This window comes from Rousettus aegyptiacus, unplaced genomic scaffold, assembly GCF_014176215.1.
Source record: "Rousettus aegyptiacus isolate mRouAeg1 unplaced genomic scaffold, mRouAeg1.p scaffold_m13_p_4, whole genome shotgun sequence".
NCBI classification, from domain to species: domain Eukaryota; kingdom Metazoa; phylum Chordata; class Mammalia; order Chiroptera; family Pteropodidae; genus Rousettus; species Rousettus aegyptiacus.
In genome coordinates this window covers 3358085-3382492 of record NW_023416307.1, presented here as the reverse complement: position 1 = coordinate 3382492, position 24408 = coordinate 3358085, and the positions used below count along the sequence as shown (strand labels likewise).

The following is a 24408-nucleotide window of genomic DNA, read 5'->3' as shown; positions in this document are numbered from 1 at the left end:
AAAGTTAAAATATCATAGATCGATTTAACAGGAAATGTCTAAAATCCTGATATGACAAAAACTTAAAACATGGCAGAAGGGCACAAAAGAAAATGTGACAAACAAAGCCAAGCCATGTTTTTGAGCAGGAGGGTCCCTAAGTCAGTCAATACAGGCAACACGATCCTAAAGAACATAACAGACTAGACAAGCTGATTATAGGGTTCACAAAGAATAATAACTTTTGAAAAAATAAACAAGGGAGAGTAGCCCTATGAGATGTTAAAATACCACAATAATTTACAAAGTGGTACAGGCCATCTATAGACTGAAAGGTCAACAGAACAGAATGAAAAGCCCGGAAATAGACGAAGTAATATGGGAAATTAATAGATGATAAAGATAGCATTTTAAAACCAAAAGGAAAAGGAAGACTATTTATTTAATCAATGATACTGGGAAAACTGGCCAAAGAACTGGGGAAAAAAAAAAATGAAGTTGGGTTCATTCTGCAAACCTCTGTACACAAAACGTTCTCAATGTACCAAACGTAAAAACTGAAATAACAAAGTTTTAGAAGCACAGTGATTTTTATCATATTAAAGTGGGAAAAAAGGCCTTTCTATGAGTGACTCAAAACTCTGAAGAAATATGACTACAAATACGACCAAAAATAGTTTCATGAAAGTGATTATGAGCAATATCAACTAAGGAACTATCTGTAACTTAAAAAAAAAAAAAAGAAAAAAAATCATAAATAACCCAATGGAATATGTAAAGAACAGGTAAATGATAAGAACATAGTTCATAGAGTAAAGAAAACAAATTGCTCCTAAACTCATGAAAATATACTCAATCATAATAACATGAGAAATGCTCATTAAAACTAACCTAAAAGTCATTTTCCACCTATCAGATTAGCAGGGATGAAAAAAAATGATGACATTATGCTGGGGGGTGGGGCGACAGGCACTCTCATACATTGCGGGGCGGGGGTGGGATGGGGTGGGCGGTGGACATCTAGAATACCATAACCCTGTAAGGGGCGTTTGGCCATACAAAAAACATTTTACAAACACATGGGCCCAGCAAATCCACTTCTAGGAATTTCCCTCAGATACAGATGGGCATGTGAAATGACTAAAGAACATCGCTGACTGCAACACTTGTAATAACAAAAGACTAAACCGCTTAAATTCCAACAATAGACTTGTGGTTTCTCCCTTTAATAGTTTTGTGGAAATCACTCACATTAGTATACATATGTATTCTTTTTTTAAAAGTCTACATATCACACCATTTTCACAAAAAGGGAAGAAAAAGAACATTTGTACATATTTACATATATAAGGATAAAATATTTTTGGTAGGAATCCCAAGACATTGAGAGCTTTTGGCTGCCCAATAAAGAGGACTTGCAGGGTAGTGGGGGGTAGATGCATCCATCTTGAAACTCATGAATTTTGAATCATGTGAATTAATTGACTATTAACACAATAAATCAATTTTTAAATTAGATCAATCCCAGAATGAGCGGCCTCCAGATCTGAATATACACAATCCTAAGCCTTTGAATTTTTATAACCTAAGGGCATTGTGGTCTTCCTCAGGGAAAGGTGAGAGGTATTCTCCATCGCCCCAAGAAAGGCTCCACTTCTCTGGGCCTAAACTGCCTTCTGCCCACAGTGAGAGAGCAGGCTGCCCCCGGTTCAGGCAGACTTTGGAGACTGCGGGTTCGGTCCAGGGCGCCACAGCAAAGCGAGTCACACAAATGTTCTAGATTCCCAGTGCACAGAAGTTATGTTTGCACTACTCTGTAGCCTTTTAAGTGCGTAATAGCATTATGCCTAAAAAAATGAGGTACATAGCTTAATTAAAAATACTTTATTGCTAAAAAATGCTGACCATCATCTGAGCCTTCAGCAAGTCAAAATCTTTTTGGTGAGGGAGGGTCTGGCCTCCATGTAGGTGGCTGCTGACGGACCAGGGTGGAGGCTGCTAAAAGCTGGGGCCTGTGGCCATTTCTTGAAATAAGACAAGAATGATGTTTGCCACATCAACTGACTCTTCCTTTCACAAACAATTTTTTCTGTAACACACAATACTGTTTGAGAGCATTTTATCCACAGAAGAACTTTTCAAACTTGACACCAGTCCCCTCAAACCCTGCTGCTGCTTTCTCCACTAAGGTTACGCGGTATTCTGAATCCTTTGTGATCTCAGTAATCGTCACAGAATCTCCACCAGTTGATTCCGCTGCTTTCTCTGCTCATCCGCAAGAAGCAACCATGAAAGTTTTATCATGAGACAGCAGCAGTTCGGTCCCGTCTTTGGGCTCCCCTTCCTGTGCTCTGCAGTTACTTCCTCCACCAAAGACCTGAACCCCTCAAAGTCACCCATGAGAGTTGCAATCAACTTCTTCCAAACTTCTAAGGCTGACACTTTGACACGTGCCGTCAGCCAGGCTTTGCTGTTCCATTTGCAGAGCTCAGGCGGAGGCAACTCAGCTTAATTGCTAAGGGCCCTGGGGCTTTGGGAGTGGTAAAGTGAGCACTGGCTTCAACTTAAAGTCACAGCTGCTTTAGTCCCTAAGAAGAGAGTCGACCTGTCCTTTGAAGCCAGGCACTGACCTCTCTAGCTCTGAAGGTCCGAGATGGCATTGTCTGCCAGTACAAGGCTGTTTTGTCTGTATCGAAAATCTGTGGTTTAGCGCAGCCACCTTCGTTAATTATCTTAGCCCGGTCTTCTGGGTAACTTGCTGCTTCACCGGGCACTTTAATGTTATGGAGCCGGCTTCTCTCCTTCAACCTCATGAACCAACCCCAGCCAGCTTCATACTTTTCTTCTGCAGCTTCCTAACCTGTCTCAGCGTCATAGAAATGAAGAGAGTTAGGGCCCTGCTCTGGATTGGGCTGTGGCCTAAGGCAATGTTGTGGCCGGTCTGATCTTCTCCCCAGACCGCTCCCTGCCAGCAGGAAGGCGGTTTCACTTTCTTATCGTTCGTGTGTTCACTGGAGGAGCTCCTTTAATTGTCTTCAAGAACTTTTTTTCGCACTTAAAACTTGGCTGACTGTTTGGCACAAGAGGCTTAGTTTTGAGCCCGTCTCGGCTTCTGACGTGCCTTCCTCACTGAGCTGAATCATCTCGAACTTCTGATTTAAAGTGAGAGACGTGCAACTCCTTTCACTTGAACACTCAGAGGCCACTGTGGGGTTATATGGCCTAATTTTAATATTGTCATATCTTGAGGAATCGGGAGGCCTGAGGACAGGGAGAGAGATGGGTGGACGGCCAGTTGGTGCAGTCGGAGCACACACGACGTTGACCCACTAAGGTCTCTGTCTCATATGGTCACAGTCTGTGGTGCCCCCAAAACAATTACACAGTAACATCAAAGTTCCCTGATCACGTATTAGCATGACAAATATAATAAAGAAAAAGCCTGAGATATTGCACGAATTACCAAAATGTGGCAGAGACTTGAAGCGAGCAAATGCAGTTGGAGAAAGTGCCGAGTGACTTCCCCAACGCAGAACTGCCACAAAGCTTTAATTTGTTTAAAAAAAAAAAAAAATGCAGTGTCTGCAAAGCGCAATGAAGGGCAGCACGGTAGCCGAAGCACGCCTACACAGACAATAAGACAAGGAGGGACCGTGAGCCGGGCACCCGCAGGGACCACGACGGGCCTGAAGCGAGCCGCCGCGTTAACCGAGCTCCCTGAACTCCCCAGCCAACAGGGCCAAGTTTGTTTCTGAGCTTTGGAACACCGTGCTTTTCTCGTTCGCATAATATTGTCAGTGGTCGGTTTGTTAATGTTCTTCTGAGACAGTTCGGCCTGAGTGTGCTCACGGGGGTGGGGGGCTGGAAAGGAGTCGATGAGGGGGCAACGAGGGGCCGTCTGCACAAGGCCGGCCTGTGCGGGGAGCCCCCGCCTGTGCGCAGCACGGCTGGGCGTTCTGCACTGGGGGACGAGCGCCGCGGGACCTGGGAGGCGAAGACTGCAGGTGTCAGCCCCCAGGGACGCACGGCTGGCTGACCCAGGATGACGTGACGGCAGGAGGTCTGGACTGAGGACTCGGCATCGAGAGGAAGGCAGGAAAGGCCAACCACCCTGCCAAAGTCTGAGAGGCCTGCCAAGGTCAAGGATGCCCGTGACACACTGAGACTTGTCCAGCTGCTGCAGAGTCCAGAAATCGAGGGACCCACAGGCAGGCTTTACCATCGCCCCGGCCAGCACAAAACCTGCTACGCCCAACGGCAAATGGAGAACTACACGGACAATTCTACTGCATCCCAGTTTTCCAGTTGGATAATTCTGAAAATACTTCTCATATGTTAACATAGGGGTTAGGGTATAATTTAGGAGACAAGCCTTTTCAGGAGAATTAGATTATTAGTGAGAAGAGAGGCCCACTTAGAGTTTAGATGACTGTTTTCCTAAAAGGTTCATACGTGCCACAAAACGAGATCCCTCCTAGTTCAAAGGTCCACATTTTTACACCCTAAGTACTCGCCACAGCATTCACTGCAACTGACCATTCGTGTATGGAGAATCCAGTGGTACGAAGTAGAACGGTTAGGCTTTTCTCCATACTATTCTAGCTCTGCAATTCCTCTTCACAACAATGAACCGTTATGTACAGGCTTTTTCCTTTTTAATATTTTTAACAGGAAATGAATGCAAGCCAAATAAGACAAATGCAAATCTAGCGGTTCTTGTGGCGACAGTGCATAAATCCCTTATCACTGAAACCTGACTATGCTGGGGAGGGAATCTCTTATTTATGTTTTTTCACAACCATAATATTTAACAGTGTCATTTCCAGGAGTACCTGTGCCAGGATTAAAGGATGTAAAACACTCTGAATTTGTAAACACAAATGAATTATATTTACATTACAAAACGATTTACTGCAGGGCTCTTTTAACCAATAAGTTCCTCCAGTGCACTGAAAATATAACAATTTACAATGCATTTGAGTCCAACTTTTTGATGAAGAACAGATCTCCTCCACCAAGCAAAGACGTACACGGCAATACCAAAACCACACTCAGCTTACAGTGCTCAAAACGCTGTCACCGCTGGCCCTTCTTCCTTCAAGGCCACCGCGGAGCACCGGACAGGCACTCATCATGCATGCCATCTGCAGGGCCACGAACCACCTGATCAACACTGGGGTGGACAGAGCAATTCCGAGTATAAAAAGACATGGAAAAGCCTAACAGTACCACGACCACCGCCATTTGAGGCCCTACTATGGGTCAGAACCTGTAATAAATGTTTTTTTTTTTAAGTTACAGTTGACATACACTGTTACATTAGTTTCATCTGTACAACATGGTGATTAGACATTTATATACCTTACGAAGTGATCACCCTGCTAAGCCTAGTGCCCACCTGATACCATACGTAGTAATTACAGGATTATTGGCTATATTCCCTGTGCTGCACCTCACATTCCCAGGACTATTTTTATAACTGGCAATTTGTACTTTATAACAAGTGTCTTAAAACACAACCCACCCTTTGAGTGGGTACCACCTCCATCCTGATCTTGGGAAGAAAAAGGCAATTTCGAATATTCGCTCTCATCAGTGCCTTGGAATATCACTGAATTCTCTGCGCCTCAAGCTTCTCACCGGTACAGTGAGGGGAAATGCCACCGCTTCAGCATCTGTGAGGATTAAAGCCCTGCGACTTGCAAAGGGCTCTGCTAGTTTACGTTACTATAGAACAGTATTAGTTAAGTCCTCTTTTGGGAAATCATCACTTTTGCTGGAAATACGGAATCAGGGACTTTCTATCGCATGCTTGATCATCTCATACCATCTATGCGGCTTTGAAAACATAAGTTTCCGGCCTCAGTGGGAGGGGCCCTCAAGTACTGTGTTACACAAGAATGACAGGTACTGTGCGTGCCACCAACGAGCCAAATCTTTAGTGACTAAATCTTTACCAATACCAGTGCTGTTGAGATGTACAGAGAAAACTTACATTCCAAACCAGTTCGAGCATCGGCACCTCGACAAAGCTCCCGAAGAGCCCCCTCCTCTGTGATGACAATGCCCAGCTTTGTGCCCTTCATATGCCATACACAGTTGATCACCTTTCGTTTTCCATATTTACCTACCTATCTCTCTATTGGGCCTCATGAGATCAAGAGACATTGGCGGAATTAATTTGTTTTGGTTAAAAAACAATCTAAGAATGAGACTGATGAAGATGTGATAAGGAAAAGAATCCAAGACAAAGAAAGATTTACTGTTAAGCAAAAAGAACGAGCTTTTGCACGTGTACACCCAATATTCAGAGGAAATGTTGGGAATAGGACACAAAGTTCAGTGGGTACCTCCCGGGACAGAAAAGAGGGTTGGCAAGAGGAAGGAGGACCTGACTTTTCAACTCCAGCCTTCTGTAAAAGCTTAGTTGTTAACCTGGCGTGCATTACATCTCCATTTTTTTAATGATTCAACTGTGATTTAAAAAAAAAAAAATCATTTTTCAATGAGTGTTCTTTTCTAGGAAAAAACCCAATGTCAATATTAAACCCAAGCATAACTTAGGCTGTCTCGTGTCCACAGAATCAGTCATTTTCAAATGCTTCTACAACTATGACTGAAAAGCACAGTAACAAAATCAGCACATTTTCGGAGAAGTCACAGCAGTTTTTAGATTGAAATAGTACAGCTATTTACATCACTTTTAGGAAAGTACAACTATTTCTACTTTAAAAATTCCTCCATTTTGCATAAAAATGGCCAGTGTAATAGGGAAGGGTTATAATGATGGACACACTTTGAAATCTGACTGACCTGCGTTGAAATCCAGGGTCTGTCGTTAGCTGGATGATCTTGGGCAAGTTCCTCAACCTGGCTAGGCCTCAGTTTCCTCATTAGTAAAATGGGAGTGCTGCTGCCTGGCTGACAAAACCCCACACCAGTGTCTGCCGAGTACCTCCGACAGAACGTACGACTGCTTTACGTGATTACACGGACAAACACGCCTCACTTGAATGACACATATCACCTAAGGATCAGGCTAACACAGGGGGCAGCCACCTCAAACAAACCACGAGCATTACAGGTACTGTGCTTGCCACTGATGAGTCAAATCCTTGGTTACTGCATCTTTACCAGTGCTGTTGAGATGTACAGAGAAAACTGAAAATTTGTATGTTATTAGTTCCAGCTACAAGAAGGGAGAGTGGGAGAGGCCACCCCTCGCCAATCATGGTGCATGAAACATGCACTGTCCAAAGGCATGGAGACCTTAGGAAATGACTAGACAGCAAAGGTCCTGCCACCTGTAGCTACGGAAGCAGCTGTGACAGTTGACCATGTACTCCACCTATCCTGAATCACAGATCATGGAGTCTAACATGAGACACAGACACATATGTTCATGTGTATATTTCTGTCAACTGATTAATCTGTTTAATAACTTTTTTTGGCTTTCTTAAAAATATATAGCAACCACCTATTTATATCGGTTTTTCTTTTATCATCACCATAAGTCACCATATAAGGTCTCCTTTTAAAATACTTTTAGTATAATAACTGCATTAGCGTTATTAAAATGCATGAAGTGTACAAGTGACTGAAGACTGAGAAACACTTCCAAAAGCCAACAACTGGTCCTGATGATGCCACCAAAACACCGTGCACGAGATGGGCACAGGACACCAACTCCAGTCGTGCCACCCGCAGGCGCTGGTCCGAGCCGTGTCAAACTCCTGGCTGAGTCAACTTTATGACTCTGTTTCTTGCATTTTTCCTAAATGTACTTTTCATTATTTGCACCACATTTTAAACCACAGAAAACATCTCAGCATCTCAACTGGAGGAACATCTCTGAACGGAATGTGCTAACTTTAATGAAGTAAGTATTAAAGCGAAATGTATACAGTCCTCTGTCACTGCCTCCCCCAATTCTTATTTTAGATTTCCAAGCTACAGAAAAACCATGAGAATACAAAGTAGAGGAGAAACTGGAAGCATCGTATACTGCGGTGGAGTGTAAAGTGTTACAGCTGATTTGGAAAACTGGGTCTCCAAAAAGTTAAAAATGAAATTACCATGTCACCAGGCAATTCCACTGCTTGGCATCTATCCAAGAGAAATGAAAACATATGGTCATCCTAAAATGTTCACAGCAGCATTAGTCCCAATAACCAAAAAGTGGAAACAACCCAAATGTCAACAGATGAATAGATAAGCTGTGGTCTATCCTTACAATGGAATATTATTCAGCCATAAAAAGGAATGAGGAACTGATTCTTGCTACAACATGTATGGACACTAGAAACAATTATGCTAAGTGAAAGAAGCTGGACACAAATGCCACATATTGTATGATTTCATTTATATGGAATGTCCGGAATAGGCAAACCCATGGATAGAAAGTAGATTGTGATTGCCAAGGGTTAAGAGGTGGGGAGTCTGACGAGTAGTGCCTGCTAATGGGTACAGGGTTTCTTTTAGGGTGATAAAAATGCTCTCAAATTAGATAGTGATGATTCCACAACTCTGTGAATATAGTAAAACTGCTGAATTCTACACTTTAAAAGGGTGAATATTATAGTATGTGAATTCGATCTCAATAAAAATGTTACTTAAAATACAAAATAAACCCATATAGCTTTCAATTAGTCACCAATGAGTAATATTTTGCCACATTTGCTTTCTTTTTTCTCACATGTGGAAGTGCATGCGTGTGTACACACGATTTATGTCTGGACCATTTAAAATTTAATAACTGTGATACCTAACTCTTAAATACGTCAATATTCTTCTAGATAACTCAAATATCACATTTGGGAAATTTAACACCAATACAAAACTATTATATAATAGTCCATATTCTAATTTATCAAAAATTATCCATTATATTTATCATCCCCCTTTACTCTCTTTTAATCTAGAAAAATTCCTGTTTTCATGACATTGACATTTAAGCCAGTCCAATTATTTCACAGAATGGCCCTAATTTTGGACATGCCTGATTGTTTCCTTATGAACTGATTTAGGGTAAACATTTTTGGCAGATGAACTGCACAGGTTGAGTTACATCCTTCTCAATGTACCATGCCAGAATCCTCTCTTATCATACCAGGACATGTCAATCTCATTAGTGGTGATGGGAAGGTGATCTTCACCGTTGGTCTTGCTTAGGGTGGGGACTACCAGATTCCTCCATTTTATTATTTTTTTTTACGCCTACAGCACCCAGTCTTCCTATATGGTCTCCCATCCAAGTACTAACCAGGCTCAACTCTGCTTAGCTTCCGAGATCAGATGGCTGTGTTCAGGATGGCATGGCCGTAGACACAGATTCCTCTATTTTAAAGATAGCCTCTTCTCTTCGCAATTAAGGTGACTATTTGAGTCTGTGTAAACATCAGGTTTCCCCAATTACTTTGCACCCACAGTTTTTAGCATCCATTCATGATCTCTGCCTGGTAGTCTACCTCTTTTGAAACCAAGCTGCATTCATGTGACTAACCACTACTCTCAACTTTATTCCAGAGTATGAGAGCAAACTGTGATTTCAACCCCGGCTGTACAGTAAAATCAGTTCTCTGTGGATGAGACCCGGACAATCGTATTTTTAAATTCCCCAGGGTGACTGATTCTGATAGAGTAAGATTCACTTTGCAAATAAGGGAACTAAGGCCCGCGGAGGTTAAGTAGCCAGCGGTACAAAACTCGTTCACGGTATAGTTAAGATTTTTTTTTTTTGGAAGGCCTGCGATTTAACAGCCATTCCTTCTGTGTGTTACTCAAAGGATAAAACCTGAGATCCATCTTTCTGCTTTCAAGGTGAATTCTGCTTTTCGTTTGTTAGATCTTTGCAGTCACCTTAGGATCGAGAGAACGGGTCGTTTGCTCAGGGAGCTCCTCCGCCCTCGGTGCTCACTGTCACAGCTCAAGCCCGGGACCCGATCGTTCAGGCAGATGGGGCTGCAGTCCCGGTTACGGACCGTAAGCCTCAAGACCCCGAACACAGGGCGACTCCGTCGGAGGCGTCTCGGTAGGGCAGCCGTCCGCGTGGACGACGCACCTAGGGGAGACGCCCAGAGACACCCAGAGTGAGTGGGGTCCTGGAACCGACAAAACCTGCAGGCTCGCCCACCCCACTTACCCCGGCGTGATAAACCTTATTCGCTCTTTTAATCTTAATGTCCAAGGAGGTCCCCATCTCGAAAACTCCGCAGCAAGCGCCACTTCCTGCGGCACGTGACCCGAGGAGACCCCGCCCCTTTCTCCTCCACCGCCCCTGGCGCCACGTGACCTCCCGCCTGCCTCTTTCCGGCGCAGGGGCGGAGCTTAGCGCGGGCCGAGGGACTGTCACTTGTCCTGCCCCCGCCGATCGAGAGGGCCGAGATCAGGTAGCCCCACCCCTTCCGTACAGACAATCAAAACGCCGGAAATGCCCTCCTTCCCGCCCGTTGGCCAGCGGGAGGGGCGACTCGGGTCTCCCGGCGTGCGCCGCGGCGGGGGGCGGCGCCCGAGACGCGTCGCGGGCAGAAGCCGCGGCTCCCGACAGGCTGTGCGGCGCGGAGGCGCTACGCTGTTGCCTCTGAGGCAGTGGTGACTGGCGACTGCGGCCTCTCCCCGTCGCCCTCTTGTCCTCTCTGCTCCGCCCCCACTTTCTCCCCGGGGTCCTGAGGCCCAGCGCCCCGGTGTCCACCCCGCACTCCCGGCCTGCGAAGCGCCGATCGGCGGCGAGCTCGGCTGCCCCGCCCGCCGCCGGGCCCGGGGCCGGGGCGTCCGGCTGCGCGGTGACCTCGCCCCGAGCCGAGCCGCGTTGCCGGGTCGCCGCGCGCGGGGGCTTGTGGGTCCTCGGTCGGCGCGCGCCTTGGGACAGGGTGTTGAATATTCATTTTCGTGCGCAGAGTGGGAAGGCGCGGCCCGCAGGCTTTGGGGCTCGGCAGTTCGTGGAAATAAATGAAAACCTCAGAGCCAAAACGGACCTGCCTGGTCTCCTTTTTATTCCCAGCGAGAGCTGACAACTAGACGCAGGTTGGGCGGGAGAGCAGGAGGCTGCAGGCAGCATTGCAGTTTAGGCAACGTGCTACGTTTATTGAAATGAAATCCCGTGGAAATGTTTTAAGCAAGGACTTCTCCAATAGGCAGAGAGGGTTAATTTTTTTATTTTGGTAACTGACAATGCAGTGAAGAAGTACTTTTGTTTTCTTTAACTTCCTTGATTCCAGTATTGTTTTTTTAACCTGCATTGCTTTTAGGATTGTGTTAGAAATTTTCCATAAAACGATTTCGTGAGTTAGTATCACGAGTGCTTCTCTCTTGAGAATATAAGGTATTTTATAGGACGGCAGTGATGGTGTGATTACTTTTGAAGGTTGATACGTGTGGTATTTCCCAATATTCGGTGCTCAGTTTTCAGCTCCTCTGTGCCCTTAGGACTTCCGTCTCTGTCTTGGAAATCTTCCTGGCAACTCGAACTCAGCAATTCTAAAACAATTCATTAGGGACTTAAGAATCCCAGTCTACTTACAATTCAGGAAGTGGATCCCTCTACCCTAGACTCACCCATCTTTTCCACCCCGTAAAATAGTCTCAGTAGTCTCAGTAGACAGTGCAGGGAAAGAGGAAAAGAAACACATTGCAAGGATTCACATTCTAGACTTGTTTGCTTCAGCAAACCTGCTTTATACTTATTTAAAACAATATTTCTTGTTCCTCGAGGATAGGCATGCCGTATTTTACTCATCTTTGTAGGCTGTACACAATCTTTATGGAATGCTGGTGCAGTTCCAGCAATTATTGTAATCGGTTTGCTGAGCCATCTTGGTGTGATGTCTTCCAAAAATAAAACAGTCCATTTTTCTGCAATCACTGCTCTTTTTGATCTCTTCCATCCCTAAACACACCTTAGGTGATATCGTAACTTTCTGGTCAATTTCGGTTGCTAAAATCAGACCATGTCAAGGTGTCACTCTAATGGCTTGAGTGGGACCTTCAGGTGGGACGTGCAAGTCATGGTTTGGGCTCTCAGACACTTAATGTTCTCTTCAAGGCCGCCTTTTTCTTGAGGCAAGCCTCCTAACTGGCTACTGCTGGAGTTCTCGGGATAACTGGCCCTTGTTTGAAATTCCTTTCATAGGGCCCAAGAAAGCCTGGCGATCCTTCTTTTCTCTGTACATTTTCATGGGCGGTCTAGCTCCAGCTTGGTCTTTTCCATCTGCCCGCTGCCAGCATGCAGCAGGACACCCAGTCTCCTGCGTGAGGGTCCAGCAGGGCAGGTCACAACCACAGAACCCACCTGACTCAGAAATATACATCGTTGCCCCACAAAAGGGTTAGATGGGAGGCTGCCTCGTGGCATCTCTTCTCCACTCCGCCATCTTCCTTCAATCTTCTTGTGTCCTCCTGAAATACAGGAATAAATCAGCAAGAATGCTGGCTAGACTGATTTGCAAGTAGGGATTGGATCACCAGCCTCTCCCTCTCCAGCAGTTCTTTCATTCCTTTCCCTGCCTTCCAGTGTAGACCGAAAAGGAGAGGTTGGGGAAGTATTTGGTGGAAGCAGCGCTAGACATATTTTATTAAGCCCTCTAGAAAGTTATAGGCATTTTTCATTAGAAGATGGAACACTCTGCCTGTTGCTTTCAGCCATGAGCCTAGTGCCCATTCTGGGACAAAGGAGACATCCCACTAAACATCTTTTAGTAGGTGCTATGTTGCTCTATCCAGACCTTTATTTCAGGACTAAAGGATGTGTTCCTTGGTCTCTGGAGTGCTCAGCTAAGTCACGCTTCAAAAACTCACCCTCAGCTAAAGAAAACTGCTTTCCCCAAAGTCATAGTCCCTTCTGGAGGAGGAAGCCCACAACTAATGATTAATCAACTTAGGATACAGAGACCTCTCCCCCTCGGCCCTGTTTGGGACAACTCTGAAGAACAATTCCAGCTCCAAAGCTCCCTGTATTATCTATTGTGCATAACAAATTAGCCCAAGAGTCAGTAGTCAGAAACAAGAAACTTACTCTCTCGGTGTCTGTGGGTTGGGAACTTAGCAGCAGCTTCACTGGGTGGTTCTGGCTCAAGGCTTCAGGTGGTTACAGTCAGGATGTTAGGGCCACAGTCATCTATTAAAGGCTTGACTGGGGCTGGAGAACCCATTTCAACATGGTTCCCTCAGTTCCTGACCTTGTGGGACTTTGCACAGACTGCTCAGGAGTCCTCACAACTAACAGCTAACTTCTCCCAGACCAGACAGTCCCAGAGGGAGAGCAGGCAGGGAGCCGCAGTGCCCGTGTGACCTAGGCTCTGACTTCTCACATTAACTTTTCTTCTGTTCATCAGAGCCACGATCTGGCCCACACTTGAGGGAAGCGGGATTTGGAAGGGAGCATCAAAAAATTTGTGGACGAATTTCAAACCACTCCTGGATGGGGAGCCTTTGTTCCGATTGCATCACAGTTCCAATTTCCCTCTGCCCAACCTAATCCCGCTTCCTTCTCCCTGACCCCTGCCCACTTACTGTTCTGCAGAGCACCCCCAATATACTTCCTGCTCAAGCATCTCCACCTCAGAGCCTGCTTCCTGGCAGCCCAACCCTGCAACAGTCCTGTCAGACTAGCTCCCCGACTTGAGTTCTCTGAGCCTCAGTTTCCCTTATCTGTAAGGTGATCTCATAACACCTCCACGACGGGAAGGCAACAGGCTTCCTAACAGCTCACATATTTATCAAGCACTCACTGTGGGCCCGGTGCTGTTCTACGCACTTCAAATTTAGTTCACTTCATTCTCATAACAATCTTACGAGTAGAATTACTACTCCATTACCTGTCAAAGGGAAAAGACTGAGGCACGGAAAGACCAACGTACTCTCCCAAGGCCACGTAGAAACTGAATAGCAGCCACCGTTTTGATCCCAGAGGCCACATGTCAGCAGTCAGCCACCATACTACAGGTGTATATATGACAAACACCTACCTGGGCCTATAGCAAGGCGGTCACAGGATCTAATGACACAACCGGGCAAAGGACTGCCGACCAAATGCGAAACTCAGGCAGGGGTTCAGTGCTACAGATAAAGGTGGTTTTAAAGAAAGGAACAGGGTCATTTTACCAATTGCTTACATGAAGCCTGACAGGATGGTATAGTGTATTAGCATCCCAGGGGTGCTGTGACAAAGTACCACACACTGAAGGGACGCGTTCTCTCACAGTCGTGGAGAATGAAGTTAGCAAACAAGGCATCGGCAGGGTCCCTTTTTTCTGAGGGCCGTGAGGAAGATGTCCAGGGCCTCTCTTCTCGCCTTGCCGATGACCGTCTCCGTGTCTCTTCGCATTGTCTTCTTTTAATGCATCTTCATCTTCACATGGCCTTCTCCCCGTATACGTGTCTGCCTCCACGTTTTCCGTTTTTGTAAAGACACAACTCATTTATTACGGCCCGCGCTAATGACCTCATTTTAGATTTATTACCTCTGGAAAGACCCTATTTCCAAATACGGTCACATTCTGAGGTATTAGGGTTTGGAACTTCAGCATATGAATTGGGTGGTGGCCTTAAATTCAACCTGTACTATATAGCAGCAATATATGTGTATAACAAAAATGTTTGCACATATAAAAATAATGGAGAGATACAGTTAGCAGAAGATTTCAACATGGTCTATCAGAGATTGATTGGATTGAAAAATAAGGATATATACAATTTTAACAAAATAGTAAAGAGGTACAATTAACAAATAAGATGGAACCACAGGGAATTCACCTTTTCAAATGTCCCCGATGCATTTATAAGCATTAATTGCACACTAGGCCACAATGAAAATCTTATATTCAATTAACTAAATACCGTTCAGACACTTTAACCACTAAAATTTTAACTACTTGGAAATTAAGACATACTTTCCCAAATACGTTAGGTCAAGGAACAAATAAAAATGCAGTAACTGACTCAAACTAACAAAGCATGAATGCTTCATACTAAAACTAATGGGATCCAACCAAAGGGAGACTCCTCTGAAAAGTTATTTGCAAAAGAGTTTGAAATTTTGGCCAGAGCTAAATGATACACTATCTGAGATTTGTTTTAAAATAACTCCAGGAGGCGGAGGAGAAGGAAGAAGAAGGGAAGAGTTGTGGTTGGCACAGGGTGATAGGCAAGACAGATGTTGATATTTACTGAAGCTGGGCGACAAGGACATGGACCTTTATTATAGTACGTCTCTGCTTTGTGTGCATGAATGTTTGCATTCTGTAATAGGAGGAGATAAGATAAATACATGCAGTAGGATAATATTTCTTGAAATATTATCTAAAGAATTTTTATGCCTTGTAATTCCTAGTAGGTGATCCCCCCAACTCCCCTTTCATCAAATTTATACCCTGAATCACAAACTGTGTGATAAAGAGCATTCTCCCAAAGATATGAGATCTGGTTTGGAGAAAGGGCTATGACAAGAGAATAGAGCCACACAGATCCTGGGCTGGGGTCTGACTGCCTGTCCTCTGGAGTCAGCCTTCCGCTTGGGGATGGAGCTGGACAGGGCCACAAAAAATGATAGAAAACTCAGACCAAGTGAAAATGAAGGAGCAGAGGGTGAGAGGATCCAGCAGGAAGGAGTTGGACTGAGGCAGCCGTGGAGAGAGCTACATCCCCCCGGCGTGGTGTCACAGGCTGTGGGGCCGCAGGCATGAAACGGCACGTTACTCCCGCTGGGACCTCGGCCGAGGTACAGGGCATTTTGAACCGTCCACCTCTCCCATCCCAGGCAGAATAGTTCAGAGAGGAGGCGAGAAGGAGAATGAGGATGTGAAAGGGAATGTAAAACACTTTCAATTGAGTTGCAACTTAATAGAAAGATTGATTTTTTCCCTCCATCCTAAGCACAAATGGTTGCTGGAGAGCTAAACTGGGCTAATTTATAGAGAAATGAAGACTGTTACTTCTTTGGCCATTTATGTGTTGTGCCTGTAAATTTTAAAACAGCTACATATACAAAAATCAATAGGCATTTTTATTTAACAGCAATAACCAGTTAGAAAATAAAATGAAAGTAAGGATTGTATTCTCAATAGCAATAAAAATATAAAATACTTGGAGTAATTTGATTGTAATATATGTTTGAGTCACGTGAATAAAGCAATAAGACTGAATTAAGAAATATGAAATATGAAAAGTAAATAGATGTACACTATTTTAAAATAGGAAATCTAAATACTTTCAACTATCTGGTCTTATAAAATTAATTCTTAGACTTAATCTCTCAATATAATGAAATCATTAGGTTAAAATTCTTCTGAAAAAGTAATACAGTGTTTAAGAGATTTACCTTTTAAAAATAGTAATTGTACAGAAAAGGGCCCTACTGAGTATAAAACATAGTAAAGCAATAAGAGTTAATATAGCATCATTCTGGCATAAGGCCAATTAGACAAGATAGCTCAGAAAAGATCCCAATATATTAGTATATAAAATTTTAGTAAATGATATGAGTTACCATAAATCAGTAGAGAACAGAGGATTAGTCAATAAATTAAATTAGACTAAACGGCTTGATATTTAGAAGAAAAATTCATTTAGATTTTGCTATCATACCTTAAGTCTTCCACCTCCTCCCCCCAAAACACTTAGTTGGATTAAAGAGGTCAAGAAACAATAAAACAAGTTGGGCATAGACAGTGGGAAATGTAAAAAAAAAGGACAAAAAAGAAAAATTATTAATGTCTTGCAAAAGATATAACAGTAGATTTCAACACAGGAAAAAGCATACCATATGCCTGGATAGGAAGGTTCAACATCATTAAAACATTCATTTGTCCCTAATTAACTTATAAATTTAAAGCAATGCCAACAAAAATACCATCTTCTCTTTATTCCTGGATCCAGGCAGATTGATTATGAAGTTTATCTGGAATAATAAATAAGCAAGAATAGCCAGGAAAAGTCCCAATGAGAAATGAGCAAGCGGGGAAGAAGGGGCCTGGGCCACGTCACACAGATGTTAGCACATGTGACTCGCTTTAACCAACAGCAGGAGGTAGGCATTCCAGGCCCGAGCTTTAAAAGGGAATGGCGACTTCTGCTTTTGCATTGTGGGAGCTCTGAGGACCACGTAAGGAGCCCCCAGACCCTGGTGGAGAGACCGTGTTGGGCGACTACGAAGAGCTGCCGAGCACTAAGACCAGCTTTCCTAGCACCCCCTCCAAGGTCCCAGCGTATGAAGCCATCTCAGAAGTCCCACACCTGCTGCCATCTGACTGCAGCCACATGAATGACACAAAGCAAGACCAGCAGAAGAACCACTCAGCCGAGCCTCATTCGACCCACAGAACTATGAGAAATAATAAAATGACTATTGTTTTAAGCCGCTAAGTTTTGAGATGATTTGTGATGCAGTGTGGATAACCAAGTCATGTTTAACTTCCATGAGGAGAAAATGGTTGTGTTAAAATAAAAGTTAAAAAATACAGAATTTTATAACACGATTACAGCTGTGAAAAACAGGCACTCAAAAGAAACAGAACATATGCAGCATGCCCCTCAATTACACACAGACACACACACACACACACACACACACACACACACAGAGCCCAGCAGAGAAAGGGCTCCTCGAAATATTGACAGTGTTTGTACTGGAGTGATTAGGACTCTGGGTACCTTTTGTTCTTTTTCACTCTTCTCACAAATATACATTGTTTCAAAAATACCATTGCATTTAAAGTATTTATTATTGCTTAAAAAATATTTATCATTAATTTTTTTAAAAAGAGCGAAAAAGAACCGATAAGGGCAGAGTTGGGATTCTTTCAACTGTAAGAACCAGGAACCGATTTAAATGACCTTAAGCAATCTTGGCCTTCGGAACTGAAGTCCGGGACAGAGTTGTTCTAAGTTATATGCAAGATCAATTTACTCAATTTACTCATTTCTGCATGTTCTTCCTTACCGAAAATCCTTACCATTTACAGGGGAGACATTTAAACTCTCTCTCACATACCCAAGTCGATGACTACTGCATCATTAACTCAGTATTAAGAAGGCAAAAAGGAAAAGAAAACTTCCTGAAACCATGTAGTTTACCTCTTACGTTAGTTTCATTCTCAGAGCCTTTCTCTAATTCGACGTGTTTAAAGTTAACATTTGTTTCAGGCGCCTCTCTTACCGGTTCGTGTTGGCTGTGTTACCTGCTGTGAGAGATGCCATGGGCCGACTATAAACTTTCTGCAGTGTGTCCACAACAGACCATTGTGCCCTGAGAGTTGGTGTACTGGAGTTCTTCAAAATTCTAAAGTGTAAATCCACGAAGAGGAAATTTTTGCAATAAATGTAGCCAGAACTTACGCAAAACAAGCCCCAAAAATGCGTACCACGGAGTCAAGTTAATAACTCTGAAACGAATAGGAGAACAGCCTTCGTGAACGACATCATCAGGGTGAAAATCATTGAACTTCCCTTGATTTCCTGCCATTGCTCATGCATGCCTAAGAGCATGCCGGGGTTAGACTAGTCGAGGTTTAACATGACAGAGGCCACGTCCCTGCTCCACATCCCGTACCAGCTGCAGGAGCGTCCGCTGGGCCTGCAGCAAGGAGCGAGGACATGGGCACAGAGTGGCCCACTCCCTGTCGACCGGCTCTTGGCCGGCTGCCTGAGCTGTGTCTGGTTCGACGGCACCAAACCTCTTTTTTCCATCACGTGCAACAGCTCGTGAGCCTGGGCTTCTGTGTCCTTCAGAGACTACGGGGTTTTCCTGGAATTCCAAGAGGCCCTGGGTGGCAAGGAGATGGCAGGTGCCACCGCAGTCCTGTAGGGAAGTTCCACTCTTGCTTCACCCTCTCTGACCCTGACCGAGCAGGACAGTGGCTGCCCGCCTCGGGCTCTCCTCCAGATAAGCTGTCCTTGCTCCATTTCAGTTATGGCCCCGTTCGTTTAATTTTCTCCACCATCATGGAGTTCTTCTTGGTTTGTTTGGGCTGTTTCTTTATTTAATCCTAAACCGAGGGCAAGATGTTATATTAGATAACCTCTGCTAAATATGTACCTGCACAGAACATAGGTAAGGATCTGGAATAAAGGGAATGCTGGATAACTCTACACGGTTCCAGCTTTAAAATATGCACAATCATCGTGTGAGCATAAAGGGCCAAGGACCTGACTTTCAGGCATAGTCACAGCCTGCTGTCCTAAGAATATCTGCTAAACTGAACAAACGTGTTTGCCAGGTTCCTTGAGGGCATCTATGATTCAAAACTGAAAATCAAATAAGAGAGATTGCTAGATGAATACATATGCGATAAAGCAAATATAGCGAAGTGTAACTTCTAGAATCTAGGTGGTAGATGTGTCTTCACTGTATAATTTTTTCAGCTCACTATGTTGGAAAGTTTGAAAACACTAAAAGTTGGGGACAAAAATGGAAACAGAGATACTTACATAATTTACAGGGAAACATATTACTCATGAAACTATATAATATTAAATGTCAACTATAAATGAAAAAAGTTTTTTAAAGGAAAACATGTTCTTCATTTGATCAGTTTTTTTCACATCTATTTGCTGGACGCCAATTATAAATTATGCTAAATCCTGAGGACTCACTGGGAACAAAACAGATATGGTCTTCCCTTGACTTAGCTCACAGCCTAGCAAGGACGAGAGGTGGTTGGACAAGTAATACCAGTATAGTGTGACCTCATTCTACCTTGATCACCTCTGTAAAGACTGTTTCTCCGAATCAGCCCATGTTCTGAAGGGCTGGGGGCCAGGGCTCCGACCTGTCTTTTTGGGAGGAACGTGTTCAACCCACAATCTGAGGCGACCAGCTTTGCATTTGGGAACAGCCCCTCTGGCTGCCAGGTGCAGGATATGTCACAGAGTAACATGTCACTAAACACCTCAGTTAGGAGATGTTTGTAGTAATCTTAGCGAGAGACGATAGTAACCAGACGCCAGTCACGGAAATAACATAGGATGGAAAAACATGGGTCAACAGGGAGCATTTTGAGAGCTCATCCCAATGGGACTTGATTATTGAAGAGGCGTGAGCTGAGTGAGAGGGATCCCACGTCTCACCCAAACCCCCATTCCCGTCAGGTGTGGCCATGTGTCCTTCATGAAACTCACCTCCACTCTGAGATGCGCCTCCTGCAGCTGCCACCGCCCCCTCCCCCATCAGTAAGAGCTCACAGTTCTGGTTCGCTGGTAATCAGATCGCTCAGCCCACGCTGAACTTCTGCAGGAAAAGGTGCTCTGCTTATTTCCGGAACCATCAAACTTCCATTTCATGTTCTTCTTGTCTTATCTTTGTGAATGTCCCTGTTTTTTTTGTTTTCGTTTTGTTTTTCGATGGGAACATTGATCTGGGCGCCAGAGGATGCTCGTTGTATCACTCTGAAGATCTGCATGAGACTAGTCGCACGTAAGTAAAACCCGGCTGTCTTCTAGAGTTGAGGGCACTTGCATGTGAATTAAACTCGTTCTGTGAAAATGTGTGTGTAATCTTAGTGATCTGGTCAGGACCTGTGGAGAGGATTCCGAATGTCCCCCAGTCGGTATCCTCCCCTCCCTCTGCAGTCATAGAAACCCCAACAGTTAAGCTAGGCATGTGGCTGCCCAGAATAATCCCTCCCTTTTACAGTCACCCTTGCAGCTAGGTGTGGCACGTGGCTACGTTCTGACCAATGGGATATTAACGGAAACCAACTGCAAGTCGTTCCTTTTCCCCTTCCTCTGCCTTGTTGGTGAGAACCTGGATGTGTTTGGGACAGTTCGAGGAGTCCTCTTGGACATGAGGTGGAGGCTCCTATTTGCTGAGGAAGGAAGGAGGCCAGGTAGAAAGAGCCTGAGCTCTCCGTACTGGCCCTGACCGCCTACATTTTATTTGCCAGAGAAATAAACTTCTTCCTTGTCGTGGTAGACAGAGTAATAACCCCCTCAAAAAATAAAAATTGTCCACATCCTAATCTCTAAAAGCCGTGACCATGTTACCTTACACAGGGACTTCACAGGTGTGGTTAAGTTCAAGATCTGGAGATGGGAAGATTATCCGGGATGATGCTGGTGGGCACAATATAATCAAAGGGTCCTTCGCCAAACTTTGATTTTAGTTCCAGAAGTCTCATTTCGGACTCTGACCTCTGGAACTTTAAGATCATGAGTTAGTGTTGTTTGAAGCCACTAAGTTTGTGGCGATTTGTTTCAGGGGCAGGAGAAGACTACTATACTAATTTTTGTGATTTCTGACACTTGCAGCTGACTCTAACCCTAACCCATACAGTAAGAGAGAGAATGTCTGAGACAGAACCCGAATTGGGGGTCTGCCTTAGCAGCCGGATGGCAAGGGCTCAGGTATCGCAGCCGGGGAGAGTGACCACCGTTGGTACGTGGCATTGAGACGTTTGGTGGCATGTTCCCAGTGTTACTTCAGAAGCCATACTACCTGTGACCAAGGCTGAGCCTTAGGAAAAAAGGCTTGGAAACATTCAGAATCTCGGGCGTGTTCGGCTGCTCCCTGGCACTTCTTAAAGTCCGAGACGGAGGTGAACTTGGGGGAAATGCGGCCAGTCTGCAAACAGAATGGGGAATAGCGCTCTGCCAAGGAAACCCTCTCCGCCTGCAGCCTGCGGTGGAATACAACCGATAAACTGGTGTTTTAGGGTCTTGCTGGATTAAATAGCCCCACTGCGTGCCTACGCCAAGCAAGGTCTGCCTAGGCGGACGGCATCGGTGATGTCTCAAAGTTTTACGAAGGATTATAAACGTTTCCATTTCTTTGCCAGGCAGTCAAGAGGCAAACATCTGTGTGAGGCCGTTACCTTCCCAAACTTCACTTCGTAAGGCCCGAAGGCAGCAACCATTAAAGTGGAGAGGAGGGGGCGGGGGAGCCCGGCAACCAGCAGCCGAAAGGCTGAATCTCCAAGCAAAACAACAACAACAACAACAACAACAACAACAACAACAATAATAATAAATAAGTAAAAATAACTGTCCAGGCAAGGATTTGTGTTCTGAGTCTCGAAAATAGAGTAGGGCTGCCAAATAAAACACAGATGCCCAGTTACATTTGAACTTCAGATAAACGGCAACCGATTTTGTAGGGTCAGCTGTCTCCAATCTTTTCATTCTGAAGTATTGTTCATCGTTCATCTGAAAGTCAGTTTTAACTGGGAATTCTGTCTGTTTTGTTTTCTAATTTCCTAATTCTGACGGCCCTGAAATGGAGCGAACGTTCCAGAAGCCCTCTACGCTTGTGAGGGTGCTAATCAGATTGTTAAAGAAACCACAAACCGGCCTTCAAAGCAGGTGACGGGACAATCCGCACAGCAACTCCTGCGCCCCAATTTCTGTTCGGCTCTCATCCTCGCTTCCGATGTGGCTTTTAAAGCTGAGGGACAAAGGTGGTCCTCGGCCGGCAGCTCAGGGAGGAAACTGGCCAAGAGGCTTTGTTCCAGAGCCAGAGGTGTTCGGGTGGGCTGACCGAGCAGTTTACTCTATTGCTGACAAGGGGATCCTCACCGCTCCTCGAGGATTTGGTCACTGCTATAGGCCAAGGACGGCTGGGTGCTCCCCGCAACCCCCTTTTCCAAACGAGAGATTTTATTTTACCTCTTTTCTGACGGCACCATGGTGTGGTGCTCCTTTTGAAGCAGATAGCTTTTCTCTTAGTCCACGGGTCTCCGGGAGCCCTCTGGCCTGATGAAGAGCTCGGTGTACCACCCAAGAAGCCGGTTTTGGAGCTGGAGGATGTGCCTGCATGGGACTTTGAAGTCATTGCCCTTGGGAAAGGTATAAACCCACACTATATGCAGGAAGAAAGGTGTGCGGATACCTGGGCGGACAAAAGGGCCGTTTTCTCTCCTCTGTCAGCATTCCCCGCCCCCCAACCCCCATTTCTAGGCAGAATATCTTTTATTGCAGTGTGTTGGATGTCATGAATAAATTATGATGGTTTAGATATCAGTACCTTCATTATCAGCGCAGGCAGATAAGTCCTGGAGCACGCAAAGCCTCTGGCCACAAGCAGCCTTGTCCTTTTGCTCATCTGCGTATTGTCAGGAAATGGTTGAGATGCTGTGACGTTAGAGTGAGCACAGTGCACATGAAACCACTCTCCCTTCTGAGTCCAATGATAAGTTTAGGGGATTCCCCAAACCAGCCTCGGTTTCAATAACTTGCCGGAAAGTCTCAGAACTCACTGAAAACTGTTGTGCTCATGGTGATCGTTTATGACGGCAAAAGAACCGGTTAAAATCAGCCAAGGGCGGTGTCCAGGGAAGTACCCAGTGTGGAGCCTCCCTTGTCCCCTGCCGGTGGAGCCCCAGCATGGCCAGGGACAATGCACGTGGAGCTCTGCCAACCGGGGGCGCTCGTCCGAGCTCGGAGCCCGGAGCTCTTACCTGGCTCCAGCACGCAGTCACGCTGGTTTCCCACGCGGCCGATCCACGCCTTGAAGCTGAGGCCAACAAGTCCCGCGTGACCCCAAGACCTGCCCTAGGTCACACAGACCTTCTGCCGGGGCCCAGCGTGCGATCTAAATAAAGACACGTCTGGGGAGCGTGGCGACTTGTCCGAAGCCGAAGGCTCACTGCGCAGGTGCACTCGTCTGCAGTGACAGAGCCCCGATTTTCACCCGAGCACAAAGCACCCAACTTCTCGTGCGCCTCGTCGTGACGGTGTGACTAAACTCCAGGCCGTGCGATGTAAGTGGGGAGGCGTTTGCCGTTGCTGGGACATGTCCTGACGGGGAGGCGGCGCGTTCCCCAGCTTTCTTTGCCACCTGGCGGGACTTGAGGAACGTTGGCCCATACAGGGGCGCACCAGCTTTAGGGTGGTAAGCATGGAGGCGGCAGGAGCCCGGGTTCCTGCGGATGGAGGCACCCGTCAGACCGCTGTTCAGAGAAAACATGCAAGTCATGTGTAAGTCCCCGTTACTTTGGGTTTTCTGTCCTTTGCAGCAGGATGTAATGTCAGCATTTGTGGGAAACTTGCCTTGTTGTTGCTTACATCTAGATTTGCAAAGCTCTTTGCTCGCTGATCCCCCGATTGCGTCTTTAACCCCACTCACCCGCCTGCCACGAGGCCCTTCGAGGCCATTGCCTCTGCGGTCACTTGCCTCACCAGGACACTGGCCTTTGTCTCAAGCCTTTGTCACTTCCGGGCATTTTACTTTCTATTTTTGGCTGAGGCATGAGGACAGGAAGGGCCGTTTTCTGATTATATGATCATCATGTTTTCCGTGGCCGACTGGGGATCTGACCCGACTCTAGGCCTAAACTTTGTATCTAAACCTTCAGGCCAATCTTCCGGACAGACCTTTTTAAAATTGATGAACGGATATTTGTTTAATCAGAATGAAGATGTTAGATCTTCCTAAGACCTAATATTTGAATTTTATCCACATTTTGTCAAAATGTACCAGGGTTCCCTATGCCCAGTTGCTTCCCA

At 45.3% G+C, this 24408-nt stretch overlaps 2 protein-coding genes across 2 annotated transcripts in view; both read right to left on the bottom strand.

The window, feature by feature from the left end:
- The window catches only part of VPS26C (VPS26 endosomal protein sorting factor C), a 30031-nt gene extending 19781 nt beyond the window's left edge, over positions 1–10250 (bottom strand). Inside the window, exon 1 of the mRNA XM_016123342.2 lies at positions 10121–10250. Within this exon, the coding sequence (XP_015978828.2) occupies positions 10121–10177 (57 nt within the window). The 5' untranslated portion in view covers positions 10178–10250. The remainder of the gene's footprint in view (positions 1–10120) is intronic.
- On the bottom strand, positions 983–10492 carry LOC118601646. Its single transcript, XM_036219179.1, has 2 exons — positions 10389–10492; positions 983–9365 (listed from the first exon to the last, which is right to left on the bottom strand). The coding sequence occupies exon 2, from the start codon at positions 4319–4321 to the stop codon at positions 3392–3394; it is 930 nt and encodes a 309-aa protein (XP_036075072.1). The 5' UTR covers positions 4322–9365; positions 10389–10492; the 3' UTR covers positions 983–3391.
- Positions 10493–24408: the final 13916 nt, after the last annotated feature.

Bases quoted from the DNA above. Each gene is read 5' to 3' on its own strand.
- LOC118601646 (XM_036219179.1), bottom strand. From the start codon at position 4,321: ATGTTAACATATGAGAAGTATTTTCAGAATTATCCAACTGGAAAACTG.